Here is a 15,753-nt window from a genome sequence, read left to right as displayed (position 1 = left end):
GAGAAAACATGGTACATTAACAGAATGAGCATTGTATTTAGATGTTTTTAGATGTTAAGGCAGTGATTCACTTCCTGGTGTCTTTAGTCAATGAAGCGGAGTTCCTAATAAAAGAAAGGGCCTTTATTCTCTCTTTCAGTGATGTTCAAAGCCTATCTTGAGGCCATTGTATATATTCCTATTGCATATTATTTTATAATTGCTTATTTGCTGCTTCAGTGCTTTCTTGTCTCTTTGATTGAGTAGCTCTCCTTAGAGATTTTGGCTGTTTTAGCAAATGTTTCAAATCAGGTAGTTTAGTAATTCTAAGCTCTGAAGGGAAGGGTTTTTCAGAAATGAGAGCTGGGCTTGGTTAAGGGAGATGGGAAGCCACATGAACACCCCTGGAGTTGTGCTTGCTTGCTTGCTGTGTTGCAGGTTTGCTCTGTATTCCTCGCAATATAGGATAGCAATTTAATGCTGGCAAACGAATTTGATTAAATAGGAAAGAATCAAAATCCAAGGGATAACTTGTTTTTCAGTTCTTTCCTAAAATGAAACCCTGAAATTTGTAACAGATCTCTGAATACCAAGTAATGTTTTTTTATGACCATTGTGTTGAGCTGATAGGGATTCCAGCTGCTAGTCATTACACTGTACGTCAGCTGATATTGCCTCAACTTTCACTGTCTTGTGTCACATGAACTTGACAGACTCTGTTTATAAACAGAATCCTTTCTCAGCTGCTCTTTGTCCTAACCAGCAAAAACATAAGGGTTGGATGGATTTTTCCATCAGAAATATTCATTCCTGTTTGGGTGATTGACATCCATATGAACCCAGCCTGGAGTCCAAAAATTGTTCCAGACCTATTTGAAGGTATAAACTTTGAACACAGTTTCATTGTTTAAATGAAGTCTCTACTTACTCTAAACTTTATACTTTGAAACAGGCTGTGTGGTGTTATGCAATGTTGAATTGCCATTATTTATTTACTTGTAGTTTACTTTGAGTTGTAATTACATATGTATAGCATTGTATGTTGTGTGCTTACGTTTGTGCTATTGTGTATCTGCAGATGTAAACCGATTGAATTTTGTATCTTGAAACTGCTCAGGCCTAGTTTTTCAGGCTGAAACCTTCAGATTAAACATTCCAGCATATTAGCTACAGATTGTTTTCCTTCCTAACTACGGAGGCTAAATGAAGAGGTAGCTGTAGTGTGCCATATCCTGGTGGCCTCTTTAGCTTGGGTGGACTCCAGGTATTTAAGTCAACTGGTGTAATGGCAGGGCTCTCGTGGCAGGATGAGCTCTTTCACCATTTCCAGGTGGTCCAGCAATGGAGAAGAAAGCTGACTTGAAATGTGCTTATGATTCCTGTCTGGCGTGATGAAAACGTGATGGAGATCAAGTCTCCAAATCCCCTTATGACCAGTTGTCAATACTTACTGCTGTTTTGTTTTGCTCTCCCCCCACAGAGGCAAGCAAACTTGTCATGTCATATGTAGCTGCAGTGTGTGGCAAGGGGGCAGAGGTTAACCAGGTAAAAGAACAACTTCTGCAGTCAAATCCAGTTCTTGAAGGTAAGTTTCTCCTAGAGCATGTACGACTGACTGTATTACCTCTGCATGTATCAGCTTCTCCCATGAGCTGGCTTTGAAAACCAGATCTGCTGTTGTTCTGTACTTACTTGGTGTCCAGAACCATGGAAAATGCTGTCTGTGAAGACAGACACAAGTTATTCAGTTACAGAGAGGTTGTCTTGAAAACAAAATTGTTTCCCTCACTTCCTAAATGAGAGCTTAGGAAGTTAGGTCGTATCTCCCAGACTCCTGCTTCTCTCTTAGGGTGTACCCTTTCTTAATCCTGGCTTGAAGATTCTTGCTGTATCAAGAGATTCAACTTCAGTTCAGTCCCGCAGACTCATTTCCTTCTAAATTATATTATTATAGTCCCTAGTAAACAAACAATCTCTGTAAAACATTATTTTTCTTTCAGAAAAAAAAAAAAAAAGGTAAAGAAATAGATCTTAGTAAAAACTAACCCAATCCATATGGATGCCTGTTATTCCCTAGTACTTATTGTTCCCTGGGTCTGGTGCCTCTGTCAGCCCGTCTTCCTGACAACTGCCTTTCCTGCTCTCCCATCAAGGACTTTATGATTGTCTGGATTTTTGTTTTTTAATTAGTCAATTTGAAGTGGTTGGCTGCCAGAAACAGGATCTTCATTTTTCCTGGAGATAGGCTGTAAGGTCCTCAAAGCTTGCAGTTTTGTCCCATTGTCTAATAATTGCCTTCAGAAGAGCCTTGGTTAGTGCTGACTTATTTAGGTCTGTTGTGTTGATTCTTGGCGTGGTTTTTTCCACAGTTCTTTAAGCTACTGAGACATATTCTCATAACTGCTGTACAAAGATGTGGCACTAGGGTCAGAAGGTACACGGTGCTTGTCAGACTGTTGACGGTCAACATTTTATTTATTGTTTAGCTATCTATATACATGTGTAAGGATCTGGAGTCTACAGATACCAAGCACTCGTTATATGAGTGGGAACAAGAGAAAAAAAGAGGGAAGGGTAAGCCAAAGTAGGCTGAGAGCAGCGATGAATGGGTGGGTAAAACACGTTCATGGGCTGTACACCAAACACAAGTTGTAAGCAAGAGATTACAACAAAGGATGAAATATTAAAATTTAAAGACTGCTAAAAATGCAGGATAGGCCTTTCTTGGTGATCAGGTATGTTCCCCTTAAGACTGAATGGGGGGCTGCAGCTCTCTGTGGTTTTGGGTTCCCAGAGAAGAGCTGTGCTGCTCTTATCCCGGTTCCGGAAGGCAGGCTTCAGATATAGACAGAAATAGTGTGGGGACTATGAAAGCTTTTTTTGCTAAAGTGAGGTTGCTCTCCTCAAATGCCAAATTTACTGGATTGGACTGCCAAATTTATTGGATTTCTTGTTAGTTTATGAATCTTTGTTTTAATGCAAGAGGAATACTGTAAGCTCACAGAAAGGTACCTTAAGATTTTAAGATATTATTTGTTCCACTTGGTGCTGTGGTAACTGCTTATATGGCTTTTTGGACACTGGATTATTCCAGGAGGCTGCTGAGCAAGCCCGGCCACTTATATATATTTTAGACAGGAATTAAGCATTTGTGGTTAGATTTGTTTTCCTTTGGTTACGTAGTTCTGCTTCAGTCAAGCTGCAGTGCAAGGAAATGGCATAAACGTTACATATGCAGCATTTATCTTATGGGAATTCTTTATTTTTTTTTTAACTACAGTCGCTACTGTAAATTAACTTTCAGAAACAATGAACTTCAAGGAAAACTGAGGAACGTGTCTCATGCTCTATAATGGAACGTTTGTGTCTGATTCTATGCGGTTATAAATGACTCTACTGTTCAGCACTGCATTTAAGAAAATGCAGCTCAGAGATTTGGTTGTTGAAAAGATGATTTATCGCAGGGCATAAAGATTTTAAAAACAATTCTTTCACTTATCCTTGGCCTTCAGGAGAAAGAAACTTTTCCTTTTGGCTCCAGTTCTCTGATCAAGAATAAGTCTACTCATGCAAGTTTGTTGAAGCCTAAAAGCATGTATTTATTTCTATCCAAAAAACATTGACTTGATCTTTGAAAATATATATGCTATATAAATAAATACTGGCAATAAATAAAGTCTCCTGTTGCAGTAGGAGTGCGCTAATTATTAATGCAGGGGACATGCTCCTGTTTGACTTACTGAGCTTTGACAATATGTGGTCTTAAGAGCTTGAGTTGTCCTCTTGTCCTGTGTATGTTCTGAGCTGGTGGCCGCCCGTTTGAGCGTTTTGGATCATTAATTTTAAATGTGATGATTCAGACTTGAGGATGTGTGGTAAATGCAGGTGCAGTTTTGTCTTGGAACAATTTCACTTATGTTTTTCTTTCACTTTTGTTAATGAAGTGTCAGCATAAAGCTCCTTTGGACTTCCATAGGTGTTTTCCTGATTGAGATAATGTCACGCTTAGTCTATATGCAGAGACTGATATCTCTGCAATGAATGGGCTATTGTATCTCAGAAGTTTATGATTCTTTTAAATGTATGAAAAGTCATAAATATTATTGCATTAAAATATTTCTTTTTTTTTTTTTACTGGTAGATTTGGTCTTAATTGTTTTTCTCTTTTGCCAGCTTTTGGAAATGCCAAAACAGTGAGGAATGACAACTCCTCTAGATTTGTAAGTATTTTCTCCAAGGCTGAATCTGAACTCCTTGCAGAGGAATAGAGGAGAACATGTTAAGTTGTTCGCTGTTTCTATTTTAGCTTGTATCAGCCATCACAGAGTGAATGAATAATTTGGCAAGAGAACATTCTTGTAGTTGTCCGAGGAGAAAAAAAATCTGTGACCAGATGAAAACATAAATACAGCACAGCTGGATTCTTTAATTTTCTGTTACTGGTGGCTTTAATGTCAGTGACCGTGTGCCTCACAAGTGGCCTGTTTAGAAGGTTGATCTTTCTGTGTGATCTCATTTTCCAACTAAATGCGTACATTTTTTCATTAAAATTCCTAATTGAGGTTCTAGTTTTACCTCTCTGGTGTTTCAACCTGTGTTTACACCTTTACTTGTTAAATAAATATTTGTAATGTTGCCTTTTTGCTTACATTCTTTATAATCAACTGGTTGAATTGAGGGTGATTTAGCATGAAACTGAATGTGAAATTATAGGAATTGACAGTTGGAGGCGGGGAGAAGCTAGAGTTGGGAGACTCAAAAGTGTGCATTCACAATTTCTGCTGCTAAAATCAGAAGACTCAATGCAACTTTGTAATTTGCTCGCTTGAGTGAAGTCATAGGGAGTGAGATATGTGGATGAAAAAGTGTGTTGGAAGAAAAAGCATATGGATAAAAGCCTGGGACATGACAACACTGAGGAATGGCTTTTTTTTTTTCCAAAAAGGGAGACTTCCCTGCCCTTCCACTGCAATGCTGGAGGGTCAGCGTCGCTGTTTCGGGATGGCTGCGAGCATTCCTGCAGCAGTAATTGCCCCTGCTTGCGAGCAGAGCTTGTCATGGGGCCTGCACGCTTATCCATGGAAGCAAGGTTAGGGCCAACATGTGAGGCGCTGCAGAAAAAAGGTTTTGAAAGAAGAGACAGAAAAATTTCAGCTGTCAGAGATGACGTCCTGTGGAAAGGAGGAGGAGACAGCAAAGAGAAGAGGTGGCATGTGCAAGCAGGAGTCTTTCCAGGGCAAAGTGCAACCAACTAGTATTTCGCGTTTCAAGTCCTTGCTTATAAACGCGAAGCTAAAAATACTTCTGGAAACAGCCAGCTGGCTCAGTCCTTGGGAAATTAAGATTTAATTATCTGATTTAATTCTTTATCTCGAAAATTTGAATCAGCTCAGAATGAACTTCAAACATGAAAGTACAAGTATTGTCCTGTCTAGTCTGCTTCAGCTGCCAGCAGGAGAAGACTGGAGTTTAAGTTGGAGCTTAATATGCCAATCTTGACAAAATACCCAGTAAATTAAAAAAATATCTTTGAGGCAGTCCGTGTAAAGTGCTTGATTTTCATATTCTGCAATTAAAATCAAAAAAGAAAGAAAAAAAAAAAAAGAAATCTCTTCCTAAATACACTAAGGAAGGATAAACACAAGGCTTCTTTCAATAGACTGTTTTTGTTCTCTGTTAAGTAAGCACCAGAGGATGGTGAGATCATTTCTGTGCGTGGCTTGGGGAATTGGTTTGAATTCCTACCAGCACTTTTTATCTTTCTAAACTTCATTGCCAGTGTGAGCTGCACTCACAGCGTGGATCTGTCCATTCTGTCACTGTTAAACATAGCTGCTGCCACGCTGAATGCTCGTCATGTGAGTTAAAACGATGCAAAGAGCAGCGTGATGCGGAAAAAGTCGCACAAGGAAATGCACGGCGTCACTACAGCAGAGTGGCTCTTGTGGTGACAGCCTGCTAATTGTTGCCTCTGGTCTCCTGAGTTACGAGGCAGAGAGTTCAGCGGGAAAAATCTATCGCTTTCAGAGGGCAGGCACGCACCGATGGACAGACACCCCGCAATTACCAGCTGTAATCGCTGCCAGCCGGTCCTTCAAGGCAGACCGAGTGGCGAGCCTCTAAGTGCTCTGATTCATGCTCCAGGAAGATTTTGCATTGAGAAAATAAGTCTGCTAGGACATAATTTCTTCCTGCATTCCTCCGTTAATAAGCGTAGCAATGCCTACGCGGCCACAAATACTGTTTGGTGGTGTTAGTGTTCGGGTGAAAGTCTCTGTAATTTATGTTTTCTTGATATAACCAACAAAATTGTCTTGCTTATCAAGTGAGCAAATTACTGGGTTGCGTTATAGACTTGAATAAAGCAGTTGTCATGAAAATCTTCATCTGTGATAGTGAAATTAGAAGCCTTGAATCATTTTCTGTTTTTCAAAATCTGATAGCGTGCACAGGAGGTTGCCACATTGCTCTTTTAGCCTGGAAAAATTATCAAATAACTGTTAAAACTGTCTCAGGGAGCTTTTCTTAAACAGAACTTACAGTGTTAAACTATGCTGCTTTCACAGGGAAAATACATGGATATTGAGTTTGATTTCAAGGGTGATCCACTTGGAGGAGTTATAAGTAACTGTGAGTATTGTTCCTGCTTTCAGCATATTAACAGCTTCAAATGTTTTGTTCTAAAAGGAAGTTGGTTCAACTATTGAAAAAAATAGCCGCATTTGTCTAATTGAATCAGTCCCCGTTATGTGATAAATTCTGCTTTTTAACTTTGTTTTGGTTCTGAGTAGAGTATACGAGAGTAAGTGAAAAGCAACTTGAAATAAGTTTGAACGATCAATGTATTGTTTTAAAGGGGAATGAGTAAGATGCATGGGTCCATATGTTGCTTCTGAAGCTGGTAGCAGAAGGATTAAGGGTATATGAGTCTTTTTTATACTTGAATCCCTGGGCTCAGTCATGTTACGTGATTCGATGGGTTGTGTATGGATGGCAGATGATATTGGAGATGTGCTGCTTTATAATTAGTAAGTCACACAAAGCATGCCGGAGATCAGCACGGAGTAGCTGTGCTTACTTGAAATCAAAGCATTCTGTGCTAATTTTAATGCACCTCACAGTACAGGAAAAGGCTTAGTATGAGAGCATAAAAAACTGTTGAGTTTAGGGTGGGGAAGGTGGCCTCAGAATATCTTGCTGGAAGTAAGGCTGCTGCTAGGAAATCTATAGCAATGCAGACACTTCAGCCAGCTCTTTAACCAGTTGGAAAGGACGAGACTAAGGAGTGAGTGCCAGTTCAGGATGCCTTGATTTGCTTTTCTTTCTAGAGCTTAAGTGCAGCTTTTTAAAGAAATTGTTCTTTTGTGCTATGTAAAGCCATGCTTGTTTGTTTTTCCTTATTTTTAAAAAGGGGAGGGGTGGAGGAGGGCAGGGAGTGACTATACTAGGTGTAACTGACCTGCCTTCGACCTCTCTTCCTACTCGGCCAAATTCAGCACTGTTTCTAAAGGCTGACTTCTGATTCCATTGCCATTTTACTGGTTGTGAAATAATTAATCTTTCAAGGTGAAGGTTTTCTTTCTCTCTTTCTCTTTTTTCCCCAGATCACCTTTTGCAGATGGGCCTTAAAGAGCATTATTTTTGTGATGGAGTAGATCTTGAAACTCAAAGCAGTCATTCTTTAAGTGTTTATGGCTATCTATTAACTTTGACATTCAGCAGTCAATAAAATTAGAAGCTAAATACACTCAGTGTATTCATCAATAATTAATTTTGGACAAAAAGGTTTCAGCAGGCTGTTTTGGTTTGGTTTTTTTTTTGTACTTCTCATTCAGAATAGAGACATAAAAGTGAACTCTGCTTTGCAGAGTGGACATTCAGCAGTTTGTCTTTGAATATAATGTGCTGAGTCATGTAATTACCATACTGTCATATCAAAAGGCAATCCAAAGAGTTACTCTGTAGTTTATCTGCCTTATAAATCCTAACATATTGTAATTATAACATTGCGTGTAATTATAATGATGTGATGACATATATAATCAAAGGCAGACGTATTTTTCAATCTTCCTAAAAGATGCTTATTTTAAGCATTCCCCCTGTCTTCTCATGTTTAATAAGCATCTAAGAGCAAGAAGATGAATATTAAATGTAAAGAGACCTTATGTGTAAACCCTGTTGTGGAAAAATGATACTAACTGAACTATGAAATACTCTATACTAATAGGGCAAGTCTCAGGTAAATGCTGAGCTCCTGTAGCTGGGTGTTAATATATACAGTCTTTGATTTAATGTTCACAGAACTTTATAGTCCATCCATCTCTTAAGACTTGGTTTGGATTCTGTACAATTTAAAGCAAGTGTCTTGTCTCACCTTAGATTTTTCCATGCTTGTAGAGCCTGCAGCACTGCGTTGATTTGGATAAGAAATGTTTCTAGTGAATCACCATTCTGGAGTTAGTGGGAGCTTAAATTCTTCTACAACATTTAGAATTTACTCTGGCTGTGCTCAAATTTAGGATTTGCCATCTTAATTCATAAAGTAGGGAGTCAAGCAGTGCTGAAGTTTCCTACCCTTAAAAGGGAAAGTGTGATTAGATTGTTAATAAATATTCTTTGCTTTTGGACCATCTGTTGGTTCAGTGTTAACATCATGGGAAGATGATACCATAATATTTTGATTAAACTTTATTAGTTGAATCTGATGAACTTGGTTTCCAAACACCAATGAAGTTAGTGGGCTTTTTGGGTCATAGCGTTTGTCACTGAGCCGCATTTCATGCGGTGAGGGACTGGAAGCAGACGTGTCGAACATCTGGTGTGTTTTGGTGGCAAGAAGGCTAATGAAAACGCACCACAGATTTTATCAGGCTGTTAGGGGTCAACAGAGACCCATTAGGTCTTGTCTGAAAGGTCTGTCCTAGTCTGAAATGCTCTGAGTCTCTATGAGAGACCAGTCAATCTGCTCTTCACGTCGTGATTGATGGTATCGTGACCTTCCCGTGAGCGATTCTTGGGGTGTCCCTCAATGAGCTCTTGCTCCATAATGACAAGGGTTCACCTACAAGTGAACCTCTCAGGGGAAGGAGCTAGAGGGCAAAATTATCATGACAATGTTTTCTGCATGTGGGTCCTGTCTGGTTTTCAGTGAATGGAAATGTCCACTAGCTTTAGTAGGAGCTGGTAGATCTGAAATGTTTATGTGCCCTAAATGGAGGGGTGAACCTTTTTGGTAAAGTGAGAGTGCAAATAATAAAATGGAGGGGACTGTAATGAAAGAGTTTTGTAATGCCTATTAAGTTAGGACTGGTATGTTCCCAAACTAAAGATAATTTTTTGTTTGAACAGTGTAAAGTACACACAGACTCATTACATGAGCATTACACAGCCGCTCACAGCTTCTGAGTGCGCTGGTTTGTAAGGCATTTGAATGATGTACAATCAGAAAAAAAGAAGCCAACAGTGGAAAATTTGAGATGAATGTGATTTATGCAATCTTTAAGTATATTACTTCAGCCAAGACTTTTTTCCCCTTAGACTACAAAGGAAAAACAGCTTTAGGTAGCATGTTGCACTTGTTTGACCCTACAAATGCCATAATTGAAGCATGAGGGTGAAGTAAGCTGTAGTATTTATTAAGCCCGAGTCTTCTCTTTTTGTTAGTTTTCTGTGAAGGCCCCAGCATTTACAACAAGGGAAACGGCATTTGCATTTGGTCTCAATGAAGCAAGTGGGACTTCCCTTCCTGTCCCCGGCACATGGTGTATGGGTACTGCTGCTGCAGTACACGCTCTTGTGAGCACTCGCACTCAAAGCCTTTTTCCAAAGCACTTGTAGGGAAAGGCAGTTGGAGGGTTTCGTAGTTAACTTGCTTTCACCTGGGTATAATATTGTGGAAATAAATTACAGAAACCTTCAGTACTCTTCCTGGTTTTCCTTTTATTAAAACTGCTGTGTTAGTGGGGATGGGAGCAGGAGAACAATAGCTTTTTTTTCTCTTGTAATAACAGAATAACTCATCTTGCAACTGAAGATGGGTGTGTTTGTTTGCAAAATACTAGGTGTTAATTGCAACAGCTTATCTAGCTGTGAAATATGACTTTATCCAGAAATGCTGTCTGTCTTGTACTCAAGATGATGTTTGTGTGTGTACGTTCATAGGATCATCTAGGTTGGAAAAACCCTTGAAGATCAACAAGTCCAACCATCACCCAGCCTTACCGAGTCCCATCACTACACCTTAGTGCCACATTCGCACGGTGCATAGCACAGAGTGCACTTGGTTTGTTTTGTGCATTTTTGTGTACACTAAATTTCATGGTTGAAATAATTTTTCACAGTGCAGTCCAAAATGTTTCACGCTGGCAGTTACTCAGATCTTTTCAAAAGCAGGGATCTTCCAATATCTTACCCGGAATAATTAAGCAAGCTTTACGTTTTCTCATTTCACCTGGGATTTCCTGCTGAAAGATACCTAGCTTTTTAGCATGAGGTCATCTTTCCTAATCCACCTAAGCCCTTCTGTGATTTAATGATTAACCAGCAGATAACAGTGCTGCGTATGAAGTACAGTATATGTAACGCCTGCTTTTGAAAAGCCATTTTTAACCAGCACAGTGTACTTAAAACCCAAACAATAGGGGATGAAAAAAAGACCCTGTTTTTCCATCTGTTCCAAAAGCAGTGTGAAAGAAGCCTACGATGTGTTTCTAAACGAACAACTTTTCAAATTAGCAAAGTGATAGTGATTATGTTACAACTTGTTCTTCTTTCCAACTTGTTTGTTCAGTATAAAAGATGAAAGTAATTACCCTTTACTGAGAAATCAACAGCTTGGGCTGCTGATTTTAGTTATGTGATTGCTCTTAGTCAGTTCCTTTGCTCAGGGAAATATTACACAGGCATTTTACAAGTAGACGTTTTGGAGAGAGATTTATTCTTGTGTTTGTTTGTTGTTGTTTTTTAATTCAAAAAAATTTTTTTAATAATCTTAGCTTGTCCCAGTGTCTCCCTTGGTGTTTCAGTGAGCACAGTTGTCACCTTTTAGGCAACTGTCTTGCTTAAATTAAGAAGTATTTGGAAGAAAACCCTAAGTGTTTTGATTAGTTAATTATTATTATTATTATTTTTAATTTCTTTCACTGCATATACTATCTGTGCAGTAGTTTTTGTCTGATCCAATATTGGTCACTTCTTTCAAGAGAATGTTATTACAAACTCGGTAGGAATAATATGAAAAAGTTCCCGAGAAGCCACTACTGTATTTTCTTTTTCATCAGTAACTTTTTTTGATGACAGCTGAAGAATCAAGGTGGGAAAACAGAACATGATTCAACATAACGTGGTTGTAGAGATGAGCTTCCATGCCTAGAAAATGTTCTGTAACTTCGGTTCCATAGCTAGCAGGGGTCTTGGTAATGGCCAGCTGAAGAGGATATGACCAAAATAAACTTTTTCTAGATTATTCAGAATGTACCAAGGTAGTGTAATTTTTTTTTCGCTTGTGGTGTTTATTCATTCCTTTCTTGAATGTTGATTTGATTTCTGGTATATTTAGAGAAATATACATATCCTAAATATTTCTGCATTGGGCAAGTGACCAAAAAGAAATAACATAAATTTGTACGTTATAGTTTGCAGAAGTATTTGGCATGAGTCCCTTTTCTTTTTATGTTGAGTTCAGTTTGGCAGGATGCTTACACCAGATAGCTTTTACAACAGTGTTACCTAGGAGTAACAAATGATCTTCAGGACCGGAGGGCTGTAGCTGGATTTTGAGGCATCCAAGTAAATTGCTGTCCAAACAGTATTATTTGAGAAGTAACAGCAATTTGAAAATAAATTGTGTTTCCACGGTGGACCTTTCCCAAACAATTTAATTTTCACCATAGCTTTGATACACAAAACAGGCTAGATGTTTCTGTTCAAGCAGAAGCATTGCTGTATAATGCAGAGGGAATACCTAACCCATAAATATACCATATATTCTTCTGTATGCTCTGTATAGTCCCTTTTCATAATTTGTATACAAATATAATATGTATAGAGATTTTGTTTTGTTAGTGTGTGTTTTCGTATAGATAAGCACCATCTGTCTACACATAACCCCTGCAAACTGCTGGAATCACCAAGTGTCGGTGTACAGAAATCTGATGTGCCTCTTTGTGCCTTCTCTTTTGGTTGTTTAATCCACACAATTTGTAGTCACATGAGAGTTAATACAAAACTTACTGGTTGTGCAATCCTAGCTTTAAAGGAAATGTGATTTATTAAAATGCTAATAGAGCAAACAAAAAATAGAGCAAAAAGTTTCCTATGAGTAGTTCAGATGGTTTGCGTACTTGCTTCCAGTCTGATTTCAGTCTTCATGTGGACAAAGAGGAGAGAAGGAATACAGCCTTAAAAAGAACTGGTTAGCAGTTGCTTTGGTAAGGTAAAATACCCGACTTTCTGCTTTCTGGAGCTTTTAACCTCAATTACGAAGGCAGAGAGAATGTGGAATATTGGGACTTTGGAAGGTTGGCTGTTAATTACCTAACCTTCTAAAAATATATCGTATAAATAAAATAAACTGTGGTGAAAAATCCAAGACAGCTATTCCTATAACATAAGATGTTAAATTAGGCATACGCTCAAGAAAACTGTTTGTTAAATCTGCTGAAGGCATGCATGTAATTAGAAGAAGACTTACATATAATGTTTTGCCAGGATGCGTAGCTAGGCTTTTATGACAGCATTTGAGTCAATTTATATATAGAATGTTTTTCAGCCCAGCTAAGCCAAACCACTTTGCAAACTGCATTGCTTCAATATCCTCTGAAAATACAGCCGTTTCCTGAAGTGTGTGTAGCCACCACAGGAGCTGAAGTTGTTTATTTCTCTGAGATTAAAGTTGGCAGCGATCCGCTCCGACACTTAGCTCAAGATCTTGTACAGCCAGCGTGACTCCGAGCTGCCTTACCTTCGCCTTTCCTCTCTCGGCCCCTGTGCTAACACTTGGATGGTGAACTAGCTTCTCCCTTTGAGAAGTTTTTAATTCATGAGAGGGGGTCGGGTTAGGCGTGGATGGCTCTGAGTTTCAACCACAGATCAAGGAGAGGAGAGTTCCAACCTCAGGATAAGTCAGAGGCGGACAGGTACTCCAGAGTGCAGGTGTTGGTTATCTGTTAATTAAAGAAAAAAATAAAATGGAAAAGCAAAAGCGCAAACCTGTAGCCTGCCCCATCCTACTGTAAAGATGAACTGCTGGCAGTATGGGACAGCCACTTGCTCAGGTGTACCTTTATCATTGGCCACGGAAAGTAACTGTAGGATTACTGAGTTACAAAACCACAAATGTTTATTCAAAAAAGTCTAAAGTTCTTGGTCACCCAGCGCATTTGGTGATGCAGGGAGATTCATCTTTGTACCGTCTTCACCCTGTCCAATGTGCTGTTTGGTGGGAGCTGCCTTCACCGCCACCTGCTGTGGCATCTGAAACGCTTCTCTCAGGCAATTGTCTTTATGGAATGAAGTAGTCGAGCTGATATTGGGGACTGTCTTAATATAAGCCAACTAGAAGTTTAATAATACTCCCCTACTTTTGTTACTGTTGTCACTGGTTAATTATTAGAGCAGGAATTAATTTTTGATCCTGTCTTGCTGTAGTTTGTTTGCAAAGCCTCCTAAGGCTTGTGTAGTTTCGTGGGTTGAAGCCCTGTCTTTGGTGCCTATTCCATCAGAAGGTGCTTAAGCTTGGCTAATTGCAGCGGGGACAAACAGATGCTGCTTTGCTCTCCTTCTTGCTGCTCCTCAGGGCAGGTGTCCCCTTCCAGAGCTGGGCTGGAGCTGGGGAGCAGATGCAGCAGCTCCCCAGCTGCTCTTCCCTGGGGGCTGGAGCAGGGATCAATAGCACTGAACAGGATCAGTTTCAGCACAAATGGAAATCTGAGGAAAAGGATGGTATAATATGCGTTGGATATCGTAGAAGCCATGCAGGGGAAGTATTGAGCAAGCCCACAAGTCTTCCTTTCACGTGCATAGCCTTTCAGTATTTTTTTTTTAATATAATAATTCTTACCAAATCTTGGTTTTGTGGTTGTACTTACATCGGTTGATGTCTTTTGAGCACATCTCCTCCTATGACCTGAGTTCTGTTCGTAGCTCGTAGGGTGCAGCATTTAGAAGCGCATTGGGCCTTGCTCAGATAACTTATTTGAGAAATACGTCCTAACTTGATAATTTGTGATATTGTACATGCCTACCATTTATTGTCTTCTGGTTTGCTGGTGATAAAGCAATAAGGTGTGAAAAGATGGGGCAGTACATTCATATTAAAGTGTTTTGCTAGGTCTTTCCCTGACCTGTGGGGTTTCTTTTGTTTGTTCAGATCTGCTAGAGAAGTCCCGGGTTGTTAAGCAGCCAAGAGGTGAAAGAAACTTTCATATTTTCTATCAGATATTGTCTGGTGCATCAGAAGACTTCCTCTGTAAGTATGAGACGTGTTGTTTTTGGATACAGAGCTTCCTTTATGGACTGCTCCACCTGGGCCTTGTTTTGTGGGAAATGCAATGCTGTTTCATTTTTCAAATTTGTGGTGGTACCTGAAGTAAATGTATGGCTTGATATTATCCAGATACCTGAGTCAGAAATGGCTTTGCAAAGTGTTACAGACAAAGAAGAAAGCGTATTCTTATCCAAAATGCTTGTATTTGAAGGATTCTTAAAGAAAATTTAATCCTTTTAATAAAAATAGTTCTTGACAATACTGGTTCTGGGGGTAAAATAGCTGCTAATAAGCATGCTGTTACAATGGTATTTTTATTTGATTTATTAGGCAAACTCAAGCTGGAGCGGGACTTCAGCAGATACAACTACCTGGGCCTTGACTCTGCCAGAGTAAATGGGGTGGATGATGCTGCAAACTTCAGAACAGTTAGGGTAAGAAATATCAGGGACTGGGTAGGTGATGGCAGTGGCTGGGCTTTGCAAACCAGGTGATGCTGATGGAGGAGAAATAAAAGCAAGGCTGTGAGATGGTTCTCAAGCTGATTTACCATGATGCTTTTGCTTAAACTGTACTCAGGGGCGAGAAGAATGGGACCCTGTTATCCAATGTGTACAAATTTAGATTCTTAAAGTTACTGCTTTTAGAGCAACAGAGTGGACTGAGAAGACAGCAGTATCTCTTCATTTGCCTATAGTTAATGTGGCTGGGTTATAAACTTAAGTGGCTAAAAAAAATACTTCTTTTTAAAAAACCCTTAAGCTCTTCTCAGAAGTCTGATGTGAATCCTGGAAGTGGTTTGGGCTGATATGCTAGCTTGATTACCAGATCCTTTGTCACCTTTTATATTCAAAAATGTGCTTATCTGTTATCTAAGCCTAGCAATTATATTGGTTTGGTTTTGTTTTTGTAACATAAGTGTTTATAAAACATTTCTAATTTATGCTAATATGGATAAATGGTGAATTTTGCAAGTAGGTTCTGTTTGAATTTAGATTCTTTTATCTTATGATTTTGCCTGTCTCCTTTCCAGAATGCCATGCAGATTGTTGGTTTTATGGACCATGAAACTCAGTCTGTTTTTGAAGTGGTGGCAGCAGTTTTAAAATTGGGAAATATTGAATTTAAGCCTGAATCTCGCGTCAATGGCTTAGATGAAAGTAAAATCAAAGATAAAAATGGTAAGATGAGATTAGTGATGGGAGGGAAAACATTAATTTGTCTGAAGTCACTATGGAGTTTGTCATTTCTGTAGACATACCTAGATTAATTAAATTAGATCGTTTCCA

At 39.1% G+C, this 15,753-nt stretch overlaps 1 protein-coding gene across 6 annotated transcripts in view; it reads left to right on the top strand.

Moving 5' to 3' along the window:
* Nucleotides 1-15,753, top strand: part of MYO1B (myosin IB) — a 185,761-nt gene that overhangs the window by 125,415 nt on the left and 44,593 nt on the right. For all 6 annotated transcript variants that reach the window (XM_066999045.1, XM_013187484.3, XM_066999046.1 and 3 more), the window contains 6 exons: nt 1,460-1,564; nt 4,153-4,199; nt 6,546-6,609; nt 14,348-14,446; nt 14,795-14,898; nt 15,498-15,645. In XM_066999045.1, the coding sequence (XP_066855146.1) occupies nt 1,460-1,564; nt 4,153-4,199; nt 6,546-6,609; nt 14,348-14,446; nt 14,795-14,898; nt 15,498-15,645 (567 nt within the window). The remainder of the gene's footprint in view (nt 1-1,459; nt 1,565-4,152; nt 4,200-6,545; nt 6,610-14,347; nt 14,447-14,794; nt 14,899-15,497; nt 15,646-15,753) is intronic.

Source organism: Anser cygnoides, chromosome 6 (assembly GCF_040182565.1).
Source record: "Anser cygnoides isolate HZ-2024a breed goose chromosome 6, Taihu_goose_T2T_genome, whole genome shotgun sequence".
In the NCBI taxonomy this organism is placed as follows: Eukaryota; Metazoa; Chordata; class Aves; order Anseriformes; family Anatidae; genus Anser; species Anser cygnoides.
This window is presented reverse-complemented; position numbering and strand designations above follow the sequence as displayed.